The sequence below is a fragment of the Phyllostomus discolor genome, chromosome 6 (genome assembly GCF_004126475.2).
Source record: "Phyllostomus discolor isolate MPI-MPIP mPhyDis1 chromosome 6, mPhyDis1.pri.v3, whole genome shotgun sequence".
Taxonomy (NCBI): Eukaryota; Metazoa; Chordata; class Mammalia; order Chiroptera; family Phyllostomidae; genus Phyllostomus; species Phyllostomus discolor.
Window position 1 is genome coordinate 167,762,618 of NC_040908.2, and position 24,870 is coordinate 167,787,487.

At 65.1% G+C, this 24,870-nt stretch overlaps 2 protein-coding genes across 3 annotated transcripts in view; both read right to left on the reverse strand.

Annotated features, from left to right (window-relative positions):
- Positions 1 to 1,592: 1,592 nt before the first annotated feature.
- TESMIN (testis expressed metallothionein like protein) lies at positions 1,593 to 15,620 on the reverse strand. Its single transcript, XM_036030027.1, has 13 exons — positions 15,491 to 15,620; positions 14,808 to 15,342; positions 13,018 to 13,164; positions 10,979 to 11,099; positions 9,150 to 9,223; positions 7,881 to 8,119; positions 7,645 to 7,761; positions 6,960 to 7,062; positions 5,575 to 5,727; positions 5,198 to 5,420; positions 4,335 to 4,423; positions 3,567 to 3,712; positions 1,593 to 2,261 (listed from the first exon to the last, which is right to left on the reverse strand). Exons 2-13 carry the CDS (start codon positions 15,279 to 15,281, stop codon positions 2,072 to 2,074), a joined length of 2,076 nt encoding a protein of 691 aa, XP_035885920.1. The 5' UTR covers positions 15,282 to 15,342; positions 15,491 to 15,620; the 3' UTR covers positions 1,593 to 2,071.
- A 2,322-nt stretch (positions 15,621 to 17,942) lies between these two features.
- The window catches only part of CPT1A (carnitine palmitoyltransferase 1A), a 47,001-nt gene continuing 40,073 nt past the window's right edge, over positions 17,943 to 24,870 (reverse strand). For both annotated transcript variants that reach the window (XM_028515390.2, XM_028515391.2), the window contains exons 15-19: positions 24,732 to 24,866; positions 23,148 to 23,300; positions 22,207 to 22,320; positions 21,242 to 21,334; positions 17,943 to 20,130 (exon numbers count right to left, since the gene is read on the reverse strand). In XM_028515390.2, coding sequence (XP_028371191.1) covers positions 20,044 to 20,130; positions 21,242 to 21,334; positions 22,207 to 22,320; positions 23,148 to 23,300; positions 24,732 to 24,866 — 582 coding nt within the window. In that variant the 3' untranslated portion in view covers positions 17,943 to 20,043. The remainder of the gene's footprint in view (positions 20,131 to 21,241; positions 21,335 to 22,206; positions 22,321 to 23,147; positions 23,301 to 24,731; positions 24,867 to 24,870) is intronic.

Here is a 24,870-nt window from a genome sequence, read left to right on the forward strand (position 1 = left end):
AAAGAGGGAGCAGGCAGGGTGGAGGCCGGGAGTGGGGGTGCGCGGGGCCCAGGTGGGACGGCGTGTGTGCCGAAGACCTGAGCTGTTCCGTAGACCGGAGACGCGCGCCACTCCGGGGTGCGGGAAGCTAGCACGTGGGGACGCCTCCACGGCGGGCAGCGAGTGGCGCGTCCCCTGCGAAGGATGACAGTCACACCCCAGACCCGTCCCACGGTCGGTCGGAGCCGCAGGCCCTCTGTCGGGTCACGTGACGACGGGGGCTCCCTGGGTTGGGCGCAACCGAATGTCCTTGCGCCGGGGCGGCCCGCAGACTGCGGCGCTGGGCGTCTGCGGACCAGGCCTCCAGCGCGCCCCCGGCGACTCCGGTATGGCCCCGGCCTGAGGACGGCGTCCGAGACTGCTCTGCTCCTGGAGGGTGGGCACGGGGTGGGGGCCTGAGCCCTTGACCCCCTGCCCCTGGTCCCTGACACCAGGCAGCATTCCCTCCTCCCACGGCCGCTCCGGGCGAGCTCCGCCCCCCTGCCCTTTCCCTAGACGGCGGGCTGTGTGGTCCAGAATCCGCACTCCGGCCGGGGCCACACCTCCTGCGCCCGGTCTGGCCCAGACCCGCAGCCTTCCGGCGCTCCCTCCAGCCCTGTCCCTCTGCTTACTGTACCCAGTGTGTCACCTGACCCCGGCTCAGCTGGTTGGAGTGTCGACCCATAAACCAAAATATTTCGGGTTCAATTCCCAGGCAGGGCACGTGCCTGAGTTACGGGTTTGGTCCCTGTGGGGGCAGGCGTGTGGGAGAGGCGACTGTCGGATGGTTCCCCCCACATGGGTGTTTCTGTCTCCCTCCCTCCCTCCCTGCCCCCCTCTCTCGAATCAGTGAGCCTGTTCTCAGGGGAGGATAAAAATAACATAAGTTAACTAGAAACTTTTAATGTCCTGTGTGGCCAGCAGGTGTGGCCGTTAGCAGCACTGTGGGGAAGCCCCCATTCCCGGGTCCTCTTCCGGCCCCAAGGGCGAGGGGGTAGGTGGCCAGGGCAGCAGCCTGTCCTACTCTGTACTGGCTGCTGGGGGAGGAGGGGCTCCCGGAGCCACGGGCCCCGCCCCCAAGAGCCCACCTTCTCACACTGCCGTCTCCACCCTGGCCTTGGCCTCAGAGTCCGCGTTGGGACAGGAGAGGGGGCCCAAACAGAAGAATCAGGTGCCGGGACTCAGCTGTTCCCAGTGCAGCTCCGCCCGCCCCCTCGTGCAGCTCCCGCTCACCCTCGGGTGGGCCGGCGCTGCCGCTGCTCCGTCCGTCCCACTGTGGGTGGAAGGGGCGTCCCGGCGTCGCCTGAGGGGCCAGCGCTAGTCCTTTACTTCGGGAATCATGACAACGAGACATTTGAAACTTTTATTCCTCTTCGCTTTACAACAGAACCGAAAGGGTCACCTCACTAGCCAATCTTACCTGCTGGCTTCGCAAACTAGTTACTTGAACCACACCCGCCAACAACAACACTGTTACAATGGTCATTATGGGGCGTTCGAGTGGGCGCTGGTTGGGGAACCGGGTGATTCAGCCCCACACCCCAGACACTGCCGGGGCGGCCGTGCGCGAGGGTCCCTGCCTCTCTGGGGACGTGTCTGCACGCAGATCCTGCGGGTGTGCAGCCGTCCCCTGGGGGTTTCAAGCCGTGTCTCAGCGGCCCATCGGGGGACTTGGTTTCTAAATAATTTGGGGGAAATCATATGGCTTTTCATGCAGAGACACGTCCAGAGGAAAACTCCCGAGGGGGACGCGGTCAGTAGGGCCGGGCTCGCCCCCACCCCTGGGCCCCAGGCCCACCCGCCAGCCTCCGGGGTCGGTGCAGACACGTCGCCCAGCCCACGGGGCCCACACTCCCCGCCGTGGCCCCACAACAACGGCCGGGTCGTGCCTGCCCTCACACAGGGGCCCCGGGGGGCTGGCCCCTGGGAGACCGAGTCTTTGTGTCCCCGGTGCGGAGGGGGAGCCTGACCTCGCTGGTGTGGCCGCTCCCCCAGACCTGGCCTCCGTCCTCGATGCGCCCCCTGCTGGCACCGCGTCCCACCGGGCTCTGCTCTACTCCATGGTCAGCCCTTTGGACTTGAACTCGGTGTGGAGGATCTGCGACAGGCACCTCCCGAACTCCTCCAGGATCATCTGCTGGGCCAGGCCCTCCGGGCGCTGCGCCCGCTCGGCCTCCTCGCCCTGGGCCAGCAGGCAGGCGCAGGTGGCCTCCACCACCTCCCAGGAGATGCACGAGGACCGCCTGTGGGGATGCGCCTGTGAGCCCTGCGGCAGGGGCTCCGCCGCGTTCAGACACTGTACGTGCGAGGGGACAGGCCTGTCTCGGCACTTTAGAGCATGGCACTGGCCAAAGTCGAATGGTGCCTCCCTAATACTGGAAGCTATTCCCGGGAATAACATCAAGCATTACTTTTAGAGGAAAAACATAGAGGAAGGGAAATCTGTCAGCTTCTTGACATCCCTCTCGAGGTAGATCCGCCCACAAACCCTGAGGCCCTGGCCCCGGGCTGGGCAGGAGGAGCCCTGCAGACGCACCCTGGGCCCGGGCCGGCTCAGGGTCTGCACGGCCAGGCTGGGCATAGGCCTCCCACCGCCCCACCCCCGGGGCCCAGGAGCCAGGGAGCCCCAGGAGCCCTGAGGCCACCCTCGTCTGCCACTCCTGGGGACACACCGGCCTCCGAGGGCCCCGAGGAGCCCTGCACAGGGGCCCACAGGCAGCTGTGGTTGATCCCATAGGACGGGCGATGCCCCCGCCCCCACCCCAGCCCCCTCCGGCTGTGTGAGCGCCGGAGCGCTCCGGGAGAATGCCCACAGGGGGCTGGGCAGAGCCGGGCTGCGGCAGCAGTCAGTTGGTCACCGGGACTGGCTCGGGTCTCCCCGTCCAGCCCGTCCCGACACCACGCACGGGCGTGTGCCGAGGGCGGGAGAACGGGGCGCCCCTAGTGGAGAGGCCCGCGGGAGGCGGCGACACTGCCACGCGCCACCTCACGGGACGTGCAGCCACGTCTCGGCCAGCGTTCACAGACAAAGGCCCCGCAGGCTGTGGTGGTGCGTGCTGCGGGCGTCTCTCTAACCGACCCTGAGCTTGGCTCTTCGACAACGACGTGAGTCAATGGCATCTGCGTGCAGAGCCGTTCTTTAAAGTGGACGGTCTGGTCCAACACGGTAAGACCCCTGGCCAGCCTTGAGGCCGTGAGGACCACCACAAGGCTGCCGACTAGGACAGCGGGGACACCTGCAGCCCGTGTCCCTGCGGCCCTGAGCCGTGGCTGCAGGCGGCGAGGGGTGGCCAGGGTCTGCTGTCTGGAGGCCACACCCTCGCCACCGGGGAGCCCTGCAGGGCCCCCGCTGAGAGGACAAGCAGGACAGGGCCGCGGGGCCTCCGAGGGAGCTGCCGGGTGGTCAGTGTCGGTCTGGCGGGGGCCCCGGGGCCCTGCCCCCCTCCCCGGCGTGGCCCCGCACACTCGCCCCCCACCCCACCCGCACAGACAGACTCTCCTCCCAAGGCAGCCGCCTCCCCACAAGGAGGGCCGCTCAGGGCGCCCACCTCTCGGCTCTGCATGGCGGCCGGCCGCCCTCGGCGCCTCCGGTCTCCGCGCAGGCAGGCACGGCCGCCGGTGCTCTCCGCTCTGGGCTCTCCGGGTAGCTCCTGCAGCCGACGCACTTGCAGACCGAAGAGCACATCACTGTGGCCTGGTGGCAGAAAACGCTTCCGTGAAGCGAGGCTGCCCTGCTGGTCATCAAACAATGAACCGATTCTATCTGGGCTAAGTAACTGTTTATAGTCTATATTTACACGTGTGCAGTTCCCACACCAAAGAAGGCCCTCGTGTGCGGAGGGCAAAGAGCACGTCCCCACGTCCCCACGTGGCACCGTTGTGGGGACGCACTGGCGTGCCGACGAGGGGGTGGGGAGGGGCTTTGGAAGGCTGGGTGACGTGGGTGGGAGTCCCCAGGGTGCTCTCTGCCTCCGCTGGGCACTCAGGGGAAGCACCCCCCCCAGAACGGGGTTCGAAGGGAGTGCGCGTGCGGCAGCTGGCGCGCCGTCCCAGCCGGGGCTCACCTCTTCCCCCTGCTGCGGGGGCTGTGCGGCCCCAGAACACGAACCCACGGGGGGGCGGGGCGGCTCCCGGCTGAGCCCCACAAGCCTGGGTCCAAGCCTTCGCCCACGCTGGCCCCGGGGGCTCCTGTGGCCTCGCCGTCCCCACCCTGGCGCTCCCCGCGCAGCCCCGCGTCTCAGCGGGGGGCCCGGTGTCCTGAGCGGAAAGCTCCTCTGGGAGCTCTGGTTGCTCTGCTGCCAGGGGCCGCGGCTCACCCACGCCTCTCGGCGTCCTGGCTCTGCCCAGGTCTCGGCTGCGCTTTCCAAGTCCGAGCCGGGGCACAGTGGGACCTGCTTGCGCAGATCTCTGGGCACAGGCTCCAGAGCCGGTGCGGGGGGGGGGGGGGCCCCCGTCCGAAGCCTGACCGTCCACGACCCCCTTCTAGAGGGAGACCCACAGCTTCCCTGCTGAGAGGCCGACGCAGCCGAGAGACAGCCCCTGCAGGCGGTGTCTCTGCCCAGCGCCAGCAGGCCCGAGGGTCCTGCCTCTTCCTCTTCCCTCAACAGGAAGAACAGAGGGAGACAAGGGAGGGGAGACGCTGAAGGGAAAGCAAGCCCCCCACGGCCACGCGGTCTCCGGGGAAAAGCTCGCGGCCGTCCAGGAGCCGGTCTGCCCCCGGGAAGGCCCCCCCGCTTCTCGCCTCTGAGGGGCCGCGAGCCGGGCTGAGCCGCCCACCCACTCCGAGCACCGCCTGGCGTCCGCCTGGGCACATGTCCCCCCACTCTGCTCAGGGAGGGGGAGGCCCACCGCTGGAGGCACCGGTCTGCCGGCCATCGTGTGTGGCTCCCAGGGCCAGAGCCACAGCCACGGGGCAGACTCCCACGGGCCACCTGGGCCCGTCTGCTTGATCTCTGAGGCACGTAATCTCCGTTACAGAAATGAGTCCGCCCGGCCGGGTGGCTCAGGGGCTGGGTGTCGCCCTGCAAACCGGCTGTTCGTTCCCGTCAGACTTCCCTGTGGCCGCCGCCCCTGGGACAGAAGTGGCTCCTCCCCGTGACGGGAGCACGTGGCCCTGCTTGTCCCCTCCCGACGGCCACCGCACTGCCAGGCTCTGGCTTCCCCTGCGTTTGGGAGTCACTGTCGTCCGATGTGGGAGGTGAGCGGGCGGTGAAGGGGCCGGAGGAGCGCAGTGCCCGTGTGGACGCGTCTCCTCCCCCCGAGTTTCTGCCGCTCTCCCCGAGACCGTGGGCTCGGCCCTGCCAGCAGCTCGCGTGCACTCGACACTCGCTGCGCCCCAGCGTCTCCACGGGGTCCGTGTGCGTGTCGCCCGCAGGGCAGCCCCGGGGGCGCCCCTGCGCAGCCTGAGGCACCAGAGGCCGAGCAGCAGGTGGCAGGTGACGGACCCCGACTCCACGGCCCACTGAGCCCAGGTCCCCCACTGTGCTGTCCCTTCCTGCAGCGCGGCCGCTCCTGTCCGGCTCATTTACGTGTTTCCCCTGTTTACCTCCCCTGTACCCACACACACAGCTGCCCTCGCGTTTCTGGTAACACAGGGAGTCGGTGCTCGTCACAAAGACCCGGGAGTCGCCAGTCGCAGCGCAGGCCTGCCGGGAGGGTGGCGCGGGCCGGGAGCGAGGCTGCCGCCGGGTGGGGGTCCATGGTGCAGGCCTGGGGGTGGGGCACGGTGAGTTCGAGCCGGCCAGTGCCCCAGGAAGCCCCCCAGGTCAAGCTGGAGGACCTGGTAGCCCTCAGAGACTCCCTCCCGGCCAACACGCCCCCGGTGGGAACCGCCAGTACGATGCCACGTCGGTGGGTGGCACAGCGCCCCCTTCCGTCCAGCTCCTCCCTCGGCGCGGCGCCCGCGGCTCTGCTCCTCCCGCCGCACTGCCGTGCGGTGTTGCCCCATGGCCGCCCCTCAGCGCACGGACCCCTCGACCACGGACGGGCACCCGGGGGTGGGGCCGCGGTGAGTGGAGCCGGCGAGGACGCTCTCAGCCAGTCCGGTGGACACGCACACTCCTCCCCACGCGCGGGCTGTGTTTCCGGGACAGAGCCGCTCCTGGTCGCGGAGCAGACGAAGGTACGGCTCCAGCCGCCGTCGCCACGCAATCCCCCAAAGCGGACGCACCGCTCCGTGTCCCCCCACAGTGCACGGGGCGCCGCGTTTTCCAGCCGAGCGTTTCACTCCGAGGGGCCGGCAGGGCCTGCGCCCCCACAGAACGTGCGAGGGGGCCCAAGTCACCTGTCCGTCATCTTCCGCCCCGTGGGTCGGGCTGGACCAGAGCTGTGGGTTGTTTCCAGCTGACGGGCCCATCCTTCAGGAGGGGGTTAAGTGTTTCAGACGAACAGACCGGCCAGGGTGCAGGGGGACAGTCTCTGGCACACAGGCGGCCCGGTGGAACCTCCACCGCCCTCTGGGAGCTGGGGCGCACCCGGCCGTGTCCTGCTGCACTGGGCCCACAGGGCTGGTGGCCCGGGAGGGAGGGAGGGAAGCCGACGGTCTCCTGTCACCGGGTGCCCAGGACCACAAATAAGATGTTCGTGATGGCTGAGAGCCCCCCGCCCGGCCCCCGTCTCCTCTCTGCTCAGTGGACCAGCCACATGCCCGTGGACGGTGCCCCCAGCGTGGGCCTCCGCCGCACACCCGGCCCACGTTTCTCAGACCCAGACACAGGGCGGCCGCACGTTCTCACACCAGGCCCCTGGGGGGCCCGCAGCCGCCCCCGCCGGAGGAGGGAGGGCTCTCGGGGCCCCTTTCGGGAGCGGAGCCCCACTCCGTGCGGAACCAGCCCGAGGGCTCCCCCTGCATCGGAAGGAAGACTCTCCAGAGACGGTTTTTGTAAGCACCTCAAGCACTTCCAACCCTTTTGGACGCCCGTGTTTAGTGGGACGCTATCTACCTTGATGGCCTTCAGCCGCTCGGTCCCGAGACATAAACTGTTGCGGCAGTTGCAGCCGCTGCAGCGGCTGCCACAGTCCCCGGCGGCGAGGCAGTCGCAGCACCTGCGGAGACAGCAGCCCGGCGTGGCGGCGGGCACAAGCGTGTCGCCCAGAGCGCGTGCGGCCCACACGACTCGTCTGTGACGCCCCCCGGGCCGACCGGCCGGCACCGCGCTCCCCAGGGACTCACCCAGAAGGGAGGGAGACCCCTCAAAGCATCGGCCCCTCCCGGGGGAGTTTGCAGAGCCATACAGCCTCCTGGCAGCGTCCGTAGGAGGCCGGGGCCACCCCCACACCCCCACCCCCACCCCCACCCCGCACTGTCCGGGAGCACGGCAGCGGGCTGGGGGCATCAGGTGGTAAGGAGCCATCTTCCCATCAACTGTCCCCACCCTCCCGCCCGACACCAGGCTGTGCGGGGGGCGTGGGGGGGGAGGCAGTTCGCCCCTTGGCCAGGCCTTGACCGGGAGCGGACCTAGGGGCCTGGAGGCCGTGCCTGGTCTAGGCGCTGTTGGGCTGCACCCCGTCACTGTGGGGAAGAGGGACGAGTGTGGGGGGGCACGCAGCTGGTTTTGAGGCGGTCACAAATGTGCCCGCGAGGCCTCGCAAAGCCCGGAAGCAAGAGCCGGCCGCTGCCGTCCTTACCCGGCCACAGCTGGCTTGGGCGGCACCCCGAGGGCTGGTCCCGCGGGGAAGGCGGGCCCGTTGGCTGCGGACGCGCAGGCGGCCTCACCGAGCTGCGGGGGTGAAGGCACGCGTGTTCTGAGTCGGCCGTGTGCGTTACAAGTCCCACCCAGTCAGCCCCTCCACCCAGAGAAAAACGGCCCCTTTTCTTCCAGAGCTTTCCATCACAGTCCCTTTACGGCCTCGTCCGGACTTGCCCCGGGAGGACCAGGAGGACCGCACCAGCCCCCAGCAGGCCCCAGCGCAGGCCTGGGTATCCCGCACGGGACCCCGTATCCCCACAAACCCGCAGGCTCTTGGCTGTCTTCACGGGCACCCGCCTCGGCACCGGTTCAGGCTGAAAGTCAGCATCCCGACTCCTCCCTCTCGCGTCCCACACCCAGCCCGTGCACGACACAGGTGCCACCCCCCTGCCACTGTGGGCTGAGCCACCGTCCTGAGACCGCAGATATTAGAGGACAGCTGGGTCCCTGCCCTCACCCCCCGCCCTCCTCTGCGCCAGCCCCCCGGGGGCACAGTCCCTCCACCCTCTCCTGCTCCTGCGCCCTGGCCCCAGCGGCTCCCCCTGGCTGCCTCCACAGCAGGCGTGACCCTGTCTGTACTGCGCTGGTCCTCGCCCCCCAGTCTTCCTCCGCTGGGAACCCCCAGGGCTCAGGCCCCCCGGCTGTAAGACTGTGATCAAGGCCCCCTTCTGGACGGAGCCGGCTGGCACGCCGTGTGCAAACTTGGAGCCTGCCTTCCTCCCACCAGCCCCGTCCCTGATGCCTGCCCTCCACGGTCCCAGCGTGCAGCTGCTCCCGCAGGAGGGCAGAGTCGTGTGTTTCATTTTGTTTTGGGGGTTCACTTCCTGTTTGCTGGCTGAGGCGACCTTAGCCGCTCAGCCCTGCACCCGCCGGTGGGAGGGGTGATGCCCTGTGTGTGCTGGGCTTGTCCTGGTGTGCAGCTCACACACACACACACACACACACACTCACGAGACCCCCATAGCACTCACGCTCCCTGTGGACATGCACGCACGCATGCACGCCCCGAAACCACGGGACGGTGACAGTGGCTGGCCGCCTGGGCCGGGAGTCACGGGAGGCACTCCTGGGGCGGTGACGTTTTGCAGCCGGACTTAGGGAAAAGTGCGTATCTGTCTTACAGTTGTCCCTGCTACATGCACAGTATGGGCTCATCACGAACACACGTCAAATCTCAGCAAAGCGTTTCCCTAACACTGGGGGGTGCTGGTGGCAGGACCACAGGGGCAGAACAGTGGCCTGCAGGCCGAGGGGAGGACGAGACAGTGTCACGGAGGGGTCAGAGGTTCATGCCCTGGACTTGGGCCGCCTGGCCGGCGGTTCCCTGTCGGTCTTTAAATGGGGGACGGATTGTATTGCCTGAGAAATGCCACCTTTGACAATCGACACTTCAAGAGCCGATAATGCCCGACTGGGGTTTTAAAAGTTAAGATGATGACTCACTTGTGTGATGAGGTTCAGTTTTGCTGGCACGGGCAGGAGGCGTCCTACCAGGGCGGTCACTGGTCTGGGGCCGTCTGCAAGGAGGACAGTGAGAACCGGCTGAGGCCGCGCATTGTCTTCCCGCCGCTCGCACACGGAAGGAAGCACAGAACCGAAAATGAGCCACGGATTATCAGGTGCAGTCATTTACACTATCTTCATCCTATTTATGCTTTCATTCTATAAAAAGCTTCCAGGTCAATGATTTTTTTTACCCCTCACACCCTTTTTCTTTGCCATGAAGCCACTGAGCTGGAGCGTCGGGGCCAGGCTGTGCGGGTCCCCGATGCTGGTGGGAGCCCCACCCACTGCACCTGCCCCCCAAACGCAGCCAGAAGCCCAGAGCTTTTGTTTTCAAGAAAGCACAGCGACATCTGTTGGTCACCAGGTGAACTACTTCCAGTTTGTGTGTGTGCTTCTTCCAGCCCTAAGGTGTCCAGATGTCAATGTTTATTAGGCTATTTGGACCCAACTTTGTAAGGACTGGAGCTGACTGATAGGTGTTTCTCTGGCCTGAGGGCGCCGTGAAGAACACCCCTGAGGCACGAGCGGCCTGTGACCTCGGTGTCTGGGGCCCCGTGGAGGGAGAGCCGGGCTCGGTCTCCTGAACCGCTGGCCAGCAGAGCTGGGGCTCGCGTGGCCTCTGAGTGCTGCCACCTTGAGACCTCGGTCGGCGTGCGGTCACTCTAGGGTGACGTTTGCAGCTCCGCGCAGGGGACTGGGCAGGGCAGTCGTGATCGGACGGCAAGGAAGCAGGTCTGGCGAGCACCACCCAGACCCTCCCCTTCTGCGCTCTGCAGGCTTCAGGACCTGCCGGGCGCCTGAAGGAAGGGCATTAGGAAGGAGCCCCTCTCTGCCCGTCTGTGCGGAGGACGGGGTGGCCCCCACCCACTGGAGCCCAGAGCAGAGCCCCGAGGCCCCGCCCCGCTCCTGGCGGTGGGGCAAGGCCGTGCCTGGAGGGCGTCCGGCTGTCCCGGGGTGAAGGGACCACCCGGGGGACCAGGAGCCACACTCCTCCTCCTCCGTACCTTGGACTCCAAAGGTCCCTTGAAATGACATTTGGGTTTAGTGTTGACTTCAGTTTGGGGCAGGTCAGCGCATCATCTGATAAGGAAATTTCCTTAACATTTAATGAGAAAATCATCCCGGTTAACCCAAGGTTTAGGAGGACTCAGTTACATTACTGTCTACAAAGAAATGTGGACAGTAATGTCTGGTTTTAGAGAACTCATGTCTAACTTCCGGGAACACACCCCTTTGAATCTTCGGCCCCCCACGAGGCCTTCAGGATAGCCCACGTGGTGCGGGTGTGCCGCTTGTTACTCTCGGGCCGGCTGGAAAGGGTTCTGAGTGAACGAGCGCCCCCCGTCAGCACTTGTGCCACAGCTCCGTCAGCTCGAGGCGATTCCACAAAGACGCTCGCACTGAGCGTTAGTCCACAGCACGCCTGAGCAGCGGCCTCCCTCCCGACCTGGGGAGGCCGGCGCTTCGGCCCGGCACCGCCCGGCGCGGCCACTGGTCGGCGTGACTCGTCACCCGCCAGGCCGCAGAGGCCTCTCAGCCGGCGGCGGCAGGGGACGGCGCCCCGAGAGGCTGAGGCAGCCGGTGCCGCGCACAGACACCAGCCCACGAACACACTTTCTGTTCCTGGCTCACTGCTACGGAGTACGACGTCTGCCGGATCGCCTCCTCAGCATCCTAACGACCCGGTTCACTTGTGTTTCCCGAGCACGGCCACAGCACGGTCCCCGACCGGCACACGCAGGCCGTGTCCTCGGCCGGCTCCGTACCTGCCTGCGGAGACTCGCCCGGGTCCTGCCCGCGTGGGGCCCAGTGGAGGGCCTGCAGCCCCGCCGCGCCGGAGCCGTCCAGGCGCAGCACCGGGGCGCCGCCCCGCAGCTGGCACAGCACCTGCAATGAGAGGCGGTGGGCGGGGCGCCGTGTGGGACGCTGGCCGGTCACGTGAGCCCACGCACACCGCCGCAGTCTGAGGGCACAGCGTTACCCCGGGGCTTGAGCTTCCGTGGAAAACGGCAGGCGGCAGGTCTGCGGTCCACCTGTCACTCCACGACGACACGCTCTCGGGAGGAACTGTCCCGCGAGACGTGTGGGTGGGCCGGCGGGAGTTCCCGCCCCGCCCTTCTCTGCAGGTGGCTGACCCGTGGGGCCGGGCACGGCGCCCCTTACTGCCCAGGGTCCACGTGAGCAGAGAGCCCGCCGAGCGCCCCCCCGCCCCCGGCCCCACCGAGCTCCAGGCAGTCCCACCGAAGACCGCGTGCCTGGGCTCCGTCTCTGCGGCGGCCGCACACGTAGAGAGTGTTTTCTCACTTCACGACCACTGTTCTTTCCTGCCCCGCGCACACACTGTCACTTAACACCTGGGTTTTTTAAATGTGTGTTAATTTTACCCTCTACGAGAACAACCTGGAAAGGTTAATGCGAGGACGGGAAAGGTCTAAGAAGCCCCGTCAAGACCCCTGGGCCTGACCCGCACTCTCAGACCGCCCGCTCGGGCCCGGCCTGTGAACACGTCGCCCGTGAGCCCGTCACACCCGTCGGGCCCAGGCCAGCTGGAGCCCTCCCTGTGCGCAGTCCTGTCCCCGAGGTCAGAGGGCGGCGGCTTCTGCCCCCACACAGCGCCCAGCCTGACCGCAGGGGCTGTGGTGCTGCTGTCGGGCTGCCCTTGGGAGTCCTGGGGGGAAAACCCCAGGGGCCGCGAGGACCACCGTGGCGGAAGCCACACGTGCAGAGCCTGCGTTGGTGCGGCGCCGACCCCGCCCACCGCAGACCTGGGCACTGCCATTCCACTCGTCTCCGGAGAGCTGAGTTTCAGCCATGCGCACGCTCGCGCCCACAGGCACACGACACCGGGAGACAGGCTCAGGGGGACCCTCAGGCCCCTGCCCATGTGCAGTTGGGGCTCCGCCCTGCCCCCCCCCCCCCCCCCCCCCCCGCCACAGTCCCTGGAGGAGAGCCCATCCGGCTTGCTGGCCCGCAGGCCTGACCGGACCACAGGCAGAGCGGTGAGGGGTGGAGGCGTCGCTGCCAGGCTGGGCTCCGACAAGCTCTTCCTCCAGCATCCCCGCTGAGGCGCACCCCTCAGGGCCACGGCCTCTTTTTCAGGGCCAGGATGCTGGTGGCAGCAGGCAGGCCGTCCTGGGGGTCCAGCTCTTTGCTCACTGGAAGCTGGGGGCGGGCCCCCTGGCTCCCCTCCTGGCCCACCCTCACCACTAGTCCTGGAGGCCCAGAGGCCCCCTCCCAGTGCAGGCCGGCGGAGCGACACCTCTGTATGCTCATCTGTATGTAAGTGGAGAGGAAAGGAACGCCCGGCCTACAGGCCTGGTAACTCCTGAGGGTTGAAGGGAAGCAGCACAAAAACCACAGCTGTCCCCACCGGCTGTCCTACGGGAGTGTCAGTCCACACTGTTGGGACTTGGGGCGGGGAGGGAGGGAAGCGGCCGTGCCCTGCAGCCCCGCCCCACCCCCCTACCAACACACCAACCCGGCCACTGAGCGGGCGCCAGTCCCCAGGTCTGGGGACCTCACTGAGGGATGGGACTGGTGGTTGCCAGCCTTAAAAATACAGCCCGTCCCCATCTGCGCTCGACTTGCTAGGACCGGCAGAAAGGAGGCTCTCCGCGGTGAAAGGGGCCTCAGGAAGGCTCTGCTTCTGCCCCTCTGGGTAGATGAGAGACCAGAAATGCTGGCGCGACAGTCCGGCAGGGCGGCAACCAGCGACTGAGACCCCCGGCACTGCCGGCGGCCGAGCCCCAAGTGCTGGGGGCCGCACGGGCCGCACGAAGGGCCACGCTCTCTTCGGCATCATTACCACGGGGCCGGTGTCCTGGTGAGACGCGCCCGAGGCGCCCTCCGCCTCCTGGGACGACCGGAACACGCGGGCCTCCGGGCACAGGGGGTTCTGCAGGGCGGCCTCCTCCGGGATCTCACTGGCACCCCCTCCTTCCTTCACCTCCACCTGGAAAAGCAGTTGCTGCCTCAGAAATCGTGTCGTGGACACTGTGTCCAGCAGGGGCAGGAGACGTGGAAGTCTCGGGGGAAGTGACGTCGTCAGACCAGAGTGTCCTCACCCTCCCCCTGCCTCCCTCCCTCTCGCTTTTCTCCCTGCCGGGCAGCAGGCCCTGCGCCGGCCGCGCTGGGGACCGAGGGCCCCGAGAGGACACCCTGGTTGCCCAGTGCCCCTCAGGCTGCCCCACAGCCCCCACCCCACGGGCACTGGCAGCCGAGTGGGGCCTCCCGGAAATGCCCGCCCTCGGTCCCTATCCTCAGAGCAGGCGCACCAGGCTGCGTGACATGTCCCAGCCTGTCGTTTGCCTGTTCCCGGCGAGGCCGCAACCCCTGACCCCTGCTGCCATCTGAGCAAACGGGATGCAGCGTGTGACGTGTTGCCGACAAGTTACAATGAAACAGCAACGCGTTCCTGGGACAACGCCGCTCACTGCTAACGAGAAACAGCGAGGGCGGGCGTGACCGCCAGCCTCGCCTTCCAGCTCTGCTCCGGCCGGACTGTCACACCGGGGAGAGGCCGGGAGCGGGGACCGACCCACGACATTACCGCACGTCGGTAGGATTTTTAAGAACTAAAGGGTCTCTTAAAAAAAAAACAACCCACCATCAGCACCGAGGGCTTTAAGGTCGGCGTGACCGTGAGGTTCGTGAAGCACGTGAGGAGGCCTGGAGGCAGCAGCCGACTGGCGCTGCGTGGCCCCCACCCGGCCCCCGGCCCGCTGCCTGTGAGGGGACAGGCGGGTCTTTCGGAAAGGCGTGGGGGACCAGCTGTGCTGCGGCTCCTCTCAGGTGGGTGGGGGTGTGGTGGGGGCCCCAGCCAACATCCCCCCCAGGGGCAGGAGCTGTGCTGACGGAAACTGGGGGGCCGGGGAATGGAACCCACTGTGGGTCCGACGCAGTGGGCCCGGCTGCCCCAGCAGCGTGGGGCGTGAGGGCTTCAGCTACGGCACCAAAGTGGTTTCACGGCCGTGTGATTAACTGCACTCCCCAAACTGGACGCTTTGGGGGCCAGCATCCCCGTCCTTGGGATCCTTTGCCTCCTATAAACGCAAATGTGCTTGGTTTCCGCAAGAACACAGCAGAAAACTGCCAGTGGTTTTCTGCAGCAGAGGCGGGCAGCTGGCGGAGAACTCGAGGGAGTGTGCCGGCCTGTGTTACACCCGCCCGGAGAACAAAGCAGCATAAACGCCAAGAAGGGGGAATGCGGGAACCGGAGCCCTCCCCGGCATGGCATCTGTTGTCACGCACCCCAGTGACGGACAGACAGGGCTCCTTTCTGGAAGCCAGGGACAGCAGCCACCAGGTCAACCCACTCTCGCACGTCCTGTCCCTGGGGTTGCCTGCCCTCTGCAGGGTTAGGCTGGGTTTGAACCAGGGACTCAGGCCCGGATCCACCTTCAGGGAGAATGGCTGGCTGGCTGGCTGGCTGGTGCATCTCAGACTACAAAGGGGCACCCCCTGTTTGGAATGAGAGACTCCAACCAGGGGGGCTGCCACTGACACAGGAAATCTGGGGTGCAGCCAGCACAGCCTCACGACCCTACTCGGGAGGGCTCCAGGGGGTTCTGTGCCTGTTTCCCACGCGGATCTTACTGGAATCACCCGGACACCGGCGTGGGCGGCTCCTTCCCGCGCCCAGGCGCCCAGGGGCACGATGGCAGGGCTCCCGTGCGCGGTCCGCATGGGGGACAGGAAGTGCACGTTGTAGGGCTGCGGGGGTGGCGCTGCGGGGAGCACCGGGTCCTCCAGGGGGTCGAGGTCGGGGAGCCTCGGGAACTCCCCGAGCATTTCCTCCTCGCTCTCCTCCACCAGGAGCTCGGCTTTGACCTTGGTCTTGCAGTCCCCGCTCAGCGGGGGGTTGAACGCGTGCAGCAGGGGCCCTTTGGGGCCCGCGGCGCTCAGGTACGGGTCTTTGAGCACGTGGAACTCCTCTTCCTCGGCCCCGACCACCGCCGCGGCCTTCAGGGGCATGTTCTCGGACACAAACCCGCCGTCCGCACCGAACAGGTCTGGCACCATCGCCTCTTCGGGGCTGGACATGCCGCCGAGCAGGGCGCCCTCTTCCATGTCCGCGGACGGGGCCCCGGGCGGCGCCCCGGGCCAGGCGGGACCAGCGCGGGCCGCGCACCTGCAACGACGCGGCCCGGTGAGGCGGGTGCCGCGCCGCGCCCCCCCCCCGCCCCGCCCCCGCGGCCCACCGGCTGGTGGGGGAGGGGCCCTGCCGCCCGGGGTGGGGGTGGAGGGCGTGCGCAGGGACCCTCTGTCCCCCTCCCCACCTGCAGACCGGACCCGGGCCCTGGGGACACCCGACGGTGGCTGGGGGTCTCAGGTCGGGAGGGACCCCGAGACAGGCCTCCTCAGAGGGACGCACGGACAGCTTCGGGCTGCGAGAGCGCAGGTGGCCGTTGACGGTTGAGGAAGGGGCGGAGTCAGGGATAGAAGTGGGCGTGGCCGGGAAGCACGAGGCAGTGGGCGGGGCTTGGAGGGACGGGTGGGCGTGGTCAGCGGTGGATGGGAGGGGCCGGCAGGTGGGTGGGTGTGAGCGGGGCCAGGAAGTGGGATGAAGGCCCAGGTTAGGGAGTGAGACGCAGGGACCCGCCCAGTAGGGGCGGGGCGCTCGGAGAACAAACGAGGACCCGGGACCGGCTGTCGCGCGTGGAGGTGGGCAGGGAAGGGCACTCCTGGGCTCAGCAGCTCCAGGCTCAGGTGCGGACACTGAGGCCCTCTGGCCTGCCTGACGCAGCGCTGGTGGGACTCGGTAGCCTGACTTCTGACCTTAGTCTTTCAAATGTACCTTTTCTGCCCCCACGCTCAGCAGAGCCGGTGCGGGAGCTCCGCCAGTGGACCGAGGGCCGGGGCCTTGTGGCCGCATCTTCCCGGCGGAGGAGCACACACCACACATCCTTGGTGCTGGGGCTTGGGACCAGTCCCCGAAGACTGGGGATCGTCCCTAGTCAAGTTCGAGCAACCCAACGTGGACCACTGGCGTAGGGGGGTGGAGTCTGACAAGACCTGGAAGTAACAAACAAAACTCACGCTAATGGGCCGCACTCTTTGGGTGCGGAGCGAGCTAAACCCGCCCTTCAAAGAGGAGCCAACACTGCGATGAGTGCAAGCTCGTGCAGGGCGGTGGCCTGGCCTCCCGGGCCCACCCAGCGGTCTGACAGGCGTTCTGGGGACGGGACCCGGGGGCCAGGGGCAAGGACAGATTCGCCATAACTCCCGGGGACCGTTTCATGTGCTAATAATATGGACTGGGCGAAAATTAAAATGTGAAACATCAACTTCCCAACTTCGTTTTTTTTTTTAATTTTAAATTTTTCAAACAGCCAAGACAGCGACACTGTACACCACCACCTGGGGGTACACGTCAGCATCAAGAAATCCCGAGAAGATTGTCTGCGGCTGAGATTCCCAACGCGAAGGGACGACCTGAGCTGTGCTGGGGCTTATCTGAGAACCCAGCCTGGGACGCCCCAGCGGAGCTCCGAGGAAATGCCATCCCGTGATCCTTGTTGGAATTCCCCTGCCACGTGAGTGACCTGAAGCACGTTCCCAGCAGCCAGCGCATCACCGATGGGACTGGGCGTGAAGCCCACAGCTTGGAGACCTCACTTCCCAGGCACCCCGGATGGCTCTCGGGGCTTCTGGTGGAAGCTAGGAGAGCTCTTTGTTACGTTATGTAAACATAAGCCCTCCGGCTGGAGCATTTAAATGCCAGATAAAGTTGACGTGCCCTCGGACACCACGGACACCACGCTGTCGGCCGCCTGCTGCCTTGCCAGGCGGGGTCGCCGTGAATGAAGTCTTGTCAGCCCTTTCCCCGGGATCTGCATACCGGTGTGTGCGGATGGCTCTACCCTCATTTTAAGGCTGGAATCATCGCCTCACATTGAACTCAGGTGAGTGCAAGGGCAGGGCAGGGTGCAGCGTGGGCTCCCCAGACTACAGGGACCTAGAAGGCCGCTCAACACAAACCCAAGAGCCCACATAAGAATGTGAGTGGCTTGAATAGCCTGAGCAAGCACATCACCCCCGTTCATTCATTCATTCATTCACTCACTCACTCACACAGCAGACATCTGTACCGGGCAAGCTCCCAGGTGTCAGGTGTCAGGCATCACGTGCAGCAGGCTCCGCCTGCACCTGGACAGCAAGCCCGTCCCGCGCTGCCCCTAGCTGCTCTTCCAGCCCTGCTGGGTCCAACTCGGCCAGGCCTGTTTCTAAATCAGCCCCCCTTCCTGGGCCTGCTCCTGTCCCCTCCTCCAGCCTGACCCACCCACGGTGACGCCCCATCTGCCCTGGGCGCTTACACCCCTTTGACCGGCTCTCTACCTCCTCCCACGGGAACTCGATCTTCACCCACAGTCAGAACCCGGTGGGGTCCCCGCTGCCCTCCCGGCACCTAGAACAGTGCCCCGCGCAGTCAGTCAGTAAGAACTGCTGAGGAAACGGAATTCGTGCATCCACCAGGCAGATAGATGGTTACGGCTCAGCTGCTCTGCATCAGGTGCTGCTCTGGGCACAGGACAGGGAGCGGGTGAAGGAGTGGAGGCAGAGGGAAGACCCACAGGCCCACCGGGCAACCGCCCTCCCCGTCGGCTCTGCCCCACCCCAGGCCTCTTGTGCATTATCCTGGCCTCTCACCTTTGCCCCAAGTGTCGCGTGCTCGGTGCCTGACTCATAGCCTCCTCATTAACAGAACAAAAGAGACAGAAACAGACACTGTGGTAGGCTGGGATTAATGTTTTTATCAGTGGCAACACTCAGGCTGCGTTTCTAAGATTTACATCTGAAAGAGCAGGTTGTATTTACAAGCGACTCACAGTCCGAGATTCAAACCCCAGCCCCCCTCGGCGTGAGACCGAGGTTTGTTCCGAATTAAATTAAACACATAATACTCTCACCTCTGCCTTTTCAACATGTACAGTAAAAATCCACTCTCCTGTCCTTTAAGGAATATAAAAATTGCATTGACAACGGCACTGATTTGCAAAAATATTTAAAACCTGAGAGAGAAGCCCAAATAGATCTGAGTGCTAACACGTGGACGTTTGAAGAACGCTGGGTGATACAGACTGGTCAGTGGTCAGTGGTCAGTGGTGCATGATTCAGGTGGCTGTGGGGGCCGACGGGCTTTGACCGGAAGCCCCGCTGCCCGAGGCAGAGGGGGCTGGGGCGTCCACACCTCCCCCTGGACTGAGTACCCAGATGAGTTGGGGACCTTCATACTATGGGTTTTTTTTCTTCTCCTGTTCTCACTTCTTGCTTTTAAGAGAAAAACATCTTTGGCCCATCGGGTGGGGGTTTTGCATTACGACACAGACGTGAATAAACGTGGTGAGCTCCGGGCCGGCACCTGCTCCTCGCAGGCGGTGTGGCTCCATCCTGCGACCCCCAGGGGCAGGGGTCCCCAGGGGCGAGCCCAGCCAGGGCAAAGTGGTCAGAGAAATAAATACATAGTTGCTTTAAGGGACGGCCAAGCTTGTCAGGACTGCCTGGAGACAGTGGGTCACTCGTTTCAGGATCCTTTCTTTTTACATGAAATACCGAAGACAATTCAGTGCATAGTTTTGGCCACTCCCCCTTTTTTTTTTTTTTTTGATAAGGCACTCCTGTCGAAAGGGTAGGCTGTGTTAAAGCCAGCACTCATCACCTGCGACATTGCAGCGGCCACCAAGATGACCCGGTGCGCCGTGTCCCCACCTCCTTTCGAAGCAGAGGGGTCTTCTCTCTCTCTCGCTGGCGGGGGTTAGAAAGCTCTCTGCCTGGCGCCTCGGCACTGCCCTCTCCCGACCATTTATTTGGAGGTTCCTCTTCCCTTTTCTCAAGTTTTGCTCCTTTCCCAGGGGCAAAGGTCACGGCCAGCTTGCCACCAGTTCGGGTACTACTGAGGCACACACCGTGTGTCATTGGGCAGGCACTGCACGAGACGTGCAATGTCTGAGCACCCTACCCAACGCCCCCCCGTTTCTGACGCACGCCCACTCTCAAAAGGAAGGCAGCGTGATGGGGGAACCCACACAGCGGCCCCCAGGGGGCGCCGGGCTCTCTAGGGCTGGGGGAGCCACAGAAAAATCCTAGTTAGGGTGACCCACTCGGTGAGCTGAGAAGGAGCGAGACACCTACAATTGCATTTACTTATTTACAAAATAAGCCCCTCGTCCGGCCTCCCTCAGGCCGAGGGCCTCCCGTGTGTAAGGCACTGGGCCGGGGGCGCTCGCAAGGCCGGGCACCACACATGCGCACACGGCAGCGCCTGAGGCAGACGGGCGCTCAGGGGCGAAGGCTGTTTCCGAAAGCACGTGTCACACGCGTGTCCACGACGAGCCGTTACCATCTCCGACTGGCTCGCACAGCCCTCTTCTCCCGGGACAGAACAGGGGCTTGCACCAGTCGGACACAGCGACACGCCCCTCGGTACCCGGTGCTGGGCCGCCCCCGGGGAGGTGCGGCCACCCCCGGCAGCACGTGCTCGGTCACAGCCCCCCCGGTTCCTTTCACGAGCTCCGTGCAGTTCTAGTCCCTCAGTAAACACGAGCGGATGCGAGGGCTTTCGGGGGCGCTTCCGCAGACGTCCCCCGAGTCGGGGCCCGCCTGAAAGGCGCGGGGGGGGCTGCTTCACGTGGTGGAGGCTGCTGTTCCGGGGGGAAAAGAAAACAAAAACAAAAAACAAAAAAACACCAAACCCTTGACGGCAAGAACACTTCTGAGTTTCTTTAGAGGAATGTTCCACCCTGGACTACGATCGGGATTAAGGGCGATTTCTCATTTGGTTTCCGGTCCGGAGAGCTCCCTTCCCCTCCCGGCGGTCCACGCGGGGCGGGGGCTACTTTCTGGAGTTGGTGTGGAAGCCGAACAGCGTGATGATGTCGGCCATGGCCTGCCTCAGGTGGCGCCCGAAGCGGTGGGAGTCCTGGCGGGCGGGAGCAGAAGAACAGACGGCATTACGGCCGGGCGAGCCCCGCGTGTCCAGCCTCCCCCGCCCCCCCCCGCCCCGTGACCTGACTCAAACGAGGAGCTGCCGGGCCTCTGCTCGCCGAGGCTCTAAGTCCGGACCTCACACCTCAACCCCTACTACGTCGCCCGTTCTGGAGAGACGCGGAGGGTTGTCACGGAGCTACCAGGCTGGGGGGCGTTTTTGACGTCCAGCCATCAAATTCCGCACAAAGCACAGGACGTGCACGGACTGCGGTCTCCTCTGTGAGCGACCCTGGCGTGGCTCGTCGGGCGACGGGTGTGCGACGTGGGACCGAGAGGACGCACATGAGGACGAACAGCGCCGTGCCGTGTGCGTGTTTCTCGGCACGTGCACACGAGTCCTCTCCCCGGTCACAGGGTCTGAAAGCGACACAAACTCTCCCCCACCGAGACCCGCCACCACTGCTGCAAGCAAACGTAAACGTTCCACCAGGTGAGACCCTTTCTTTAAAAACGAGATTCACAGAATTTCCAAATTCATTAATTTGTAAAGCTCCAGAGCAAGTCCAAGTCCATAAGCGAACTGAAATTTTGTCAAGTTAAGGATATGCTCCCCTTAAAAAAGAAAACACGCCCTGGCTGGTGTGGCTCAGTGGATTGAGAGCCAGCCTGTGAACCAAAGGGTTGCCGGTTCGAATCCCAGTCAGGGCACATGCCTGGGTTGTGGTCCCGGTCCCCAGTAGGGGGCGTGGGAGAGACAACCACACACTGATGTTTCTCTCCCTTTCTCCCTCCCTTCCCCTTTCAAATAAATAAACTCTTTTAAAAAAAAGGAAAGAAAAAAGAAAACAATAGCCCTGGCCGGGTAGCTCAGTGGGTTAGAGCATCGTCCGGATACACCAAGGTTGCGGGTTTGATCCCCGGTCAGGGCACGTGCAAGAATCAATCAATGAATAAATACATCAATAAGTGGAATAACAAATTGCTATTCCTCTCCCTCTCTCTCCACCCCTAAATTCAATCAATAAAAAATGTTTTTTAAGAAAGGAAATGGTAAGAACACCCTGTCCTCTGAGGAGTGGGGGGCAGGGGTGTTGGTGTCTCACCGTCTCTGGGCAGGAGAACTTGGAGGACACGTGGAAATTGATGAGGTTTTCTCCCACCAGAATGTACGACACGCCGTAGCCGTCGTCAGCGACCTGCAGGACACGGCAAAGGCGACACGTGAGCTCCGGAAGCGAGACGAGGGCCAAGGGGGCTCTCCAACAGCCTGACCCCGGGCCCGCGGCCGACCCTATTCCCACGGCCTGCGGCCCTCTGAGCCGCACCACGGCGGGCAGTCGGCCAGGACAGGCACCTCACGGACGGCGCCACAGAGGGGGCCGAGGAGAAAGTGGTCGGTCCGTGTCCCAAGGACGATGGGGCGGTGTGAAGGCACCCGCTCCGTCCAGGCGGGAAACGTGGGGAAAACACCAGTCACAGAGCTCAAAGGGCCGAACTCGCCCCGGGCGGCCTCGGGGCCGTGGTTCCACAGAAGGGGCCGGCCGGCCGGCCCGTCCACCAGCCCCGTGACGGCTCCGTTAGAACGTGCTCCCAGGTGTGACTGGGAGCCCCACGGGCTCAGGTGCAGGCGCAGGTCTGCAAAGGCTACCGGGGGCAGGACTGGTCCTGAGGGGGACAGAGCCCCAGTCCAAAAACCTGTTCAAAATTCAGACTTCTAGCCCTGGCTGGCGTAGCTCAGTGGATTGAGCACAGGCTGCGAACCAAAGCATCGCAGGTTCGATTCCCAGTCAGGGCACATGCCTGGGTTGCAGGCCACGGCCCCCAGCAACCGCACATTGATGTTTCCCTCTCTCTCCCCCCCCCCAAAAATAAATAAAAAATTTTAAAAAAATTCAGACTTCTAATGATGACCAAAAAAAAAGTACTATTTGTGGGGAAAAAAAACCAAACACCCCTCTGTGTTAACAACGGCCGGGGTTCCTTTCCCTCCCAGGGCTCTGAGCGCGGACGAGCCGGAAGCCACGGGACTGGCCGCCCCGCTCTGCCCGGAGAGGCCCCGCTCACTCACCGGCCCGAAGCCCCCTCCGCTGGACACGTACTCGGGGTTCCTCTCCAAGTCGAACAGCTCCACCTGCTGCTGCGGCGTCTGGCTGGTGGACAGCCTCCAGGGCTCGGACAGGACCTGGCGAGAGAGACATGGAGCGCTCCAGCGACACCTGCCCCGGCCCCGGCCCCCGTCCCCGAGGGGCCCCGGCGGGGGACAAGGGCAGGCCAGCTGGGTCTGCCACTGTCTGGTGGGGCCAGTGCACCTGCAGACAGGCCGCGGGGCAGGGGGGGACGGCGGGCTGGAAGGGCCGACACCAGCGAGAGGCGTCTCCAGCAGCAAAGGTGGCGGACACATTAACATTCACAAAGCGGGGCGGCCCGGCCGGGTGGCCCAGTTGGTTGGTGCGTCGTCCCGTACGCCAAAAGGTTGTGGGTTCGATTCCCCGTCAGGGCACATGCCTAGGTGGCAGGTTGGATCCCTGGTCAGGGCGTGTGTGGGAGGCAACCAATCTATGTTTCTTTCTCTCAAATCAATAAACGTATCCTCAGGCAAGGATTTAAAAAAAAAAAAGATCACAGTGGGGGCTGTTTTGAAAAATCTTCCAGCTGCGTGTTGAACACAGCCGTTCCTAGGAATTACAGTTCATACAACTGAACACGCACTCTCCACCACGAAGGTGATAGATGCTCAGAGCACGTCATTTCTTCCCTATTTCAGGGCACTTTACTGTTGTCTGTGCTCTGGAGGCTCCTCATGTGCGGGGGCCCGCAGGGACGATTGCAGCACAGGGCACTCCTGGGCTGAAGACGCACATTTTCCGCTGAGGCCGGCGGAGCCCCGAGGCCTGCTTGCCGCGCCGGCCCCACCCGTGAGGCCGTCCCAGGGACCCGGGGGGCGGGGGGAGGGCTCTGGTTCAGGCCGGGAGCCGGGGTGAGCTGCTGCAGGGGAGAGACACGACGTACCTCCTTCAGGAAGGGGGACTCGACGGCGAGGTACTTGGACACCACGTAGAGGCAGAAGAGGTGGCGGTCGATCCCGGCGCCGGTCATCGCCAGGCGGTACAGGTGCTGGTGCTTCTCACAGGCCATCTTGAACAGTCTGAGCCTCTGCTCCACCTGGGGGGCAAAGGGCGCGGAGTTCCGGGCTGTGCGGCGCAGGCCTGAGCTCCGAGGTGAAGGTCCGGGGCCCTTCTCTGCAGGGCCCACGGGGGGCTGAAAACCAGGCAACTGGGGATGGGGGGAGGCATCTGGGAGAAAATGCCAAGGGGACCTGCCCACCGCCTGACAGCCTCTCCCCCAGGTTGTGGGGGGAGCCCTTCGGGGGTCCTCTGGGCAGCCTACCTGGTGGCGTTACATCTTTTACACAAATGAGACCTCTCACGTAAAAACGGTAACAGACTCGGCCCCTTGCAAACAGAGCCAGAGCTGCCGTGGGGGGGGGGGGGGGGGGGGGTACCGACTGCGTGTCTCGTGCTTCAAGCCTCGGGGACGGTCAGGCAAGGCCAAGCAGCCTCCGGGCTGAGCCCAGAGCCGCGAGGTGTCCCCCGGGGAGTGCCTGTGACATAGGTAAGGAAGCAGGGACTGTGCCCGCCCCACCCCCGATGGAACCTGGGGGGCCCCCGTTTAGAACCAGCGTCACCACATTCACGGCACCGAAGACACACCTTCTCTGCAGGGACGGGACCGTCCCCCCATCCCACAAACACCCCCCCTCCGTCTCCCGTCCAAACGCCGTTGGGGCTTCTGCCTGCCCGGGGCTCCCCCTACAGCTGTTCTTTCGTGGTGCAAAGCAAAGGCTCGCGGCCTCTCACGCCGGCCGTTGTGTTTAGGGTAACGCCGGGCAGGCAGGGGAGCGACAGGGCCCCCGTCTCTCATCTGGAAGTGAGATTCTGTCTGCAGTGTTTCCGTGGGTCGTAACCACCCCTCCAAGGTGGTCCTGCTGACCACCCCCCAAACCAGCACTGCTGGGCCTTGCGGGCAGCAGCTGCTGGGGCTCTGCCAGGCCATCCACAGGAGGAGCAGAGGCCCCCTGAGGGCTGCGCCCGCCCACTGCAGGGAGACCCTGACCCCCGCCCTGGCGGAGCAGAGCAGGGCGGAGGGCCCTGGGCATCGGCGTCAGCACCTGTGCTTGGCTGGGCGCACCTGGGCTGAGCTCGGCTGCGTCTCTGTCCCTCGACCCACGGACCTGACCCGATGATGCTCCACAGGCGACCGCTCCCCAAGGCAGCAGCACACGGGGGGCCCGAGCATCCGCCTGCTCGGGGCGCAGTCACCCCGAGTGGAGGGCTCCCCCGTTCTCGCCACCGAGACACCCACAGCTCGGCCTGAAGCCCCAACCGTTTCCGGCGCCTCGCTCACCTGCACGCACCGTCCTAATTTGCAGACTCTCGGCGGGCGCAGCCTGATCCGCAGGCGTCACGGAACGAGAGGACGGGCACGAGTGTCCCCCTCCCCCCGGGTCCCCGTGGCTACGTTCTAGCCCTCCCCAGCCCCGGGGGGAGGCCGCAGGACAGCAGGGGCCGGGCGCGGAGCCGCCGCGCTGCTCACCGTCCGGTGGGGGTCCATCATGGCGAGCACGAAGCTGCAGGACTCCGAGGTGCAGGACCGCACGGTCTCCGTCCTCCCCTCGCGGAACAGCCGGGTCATGGAGGCCTCGTAGGTGAGGCAGAACTTGCCCATGTCCTGC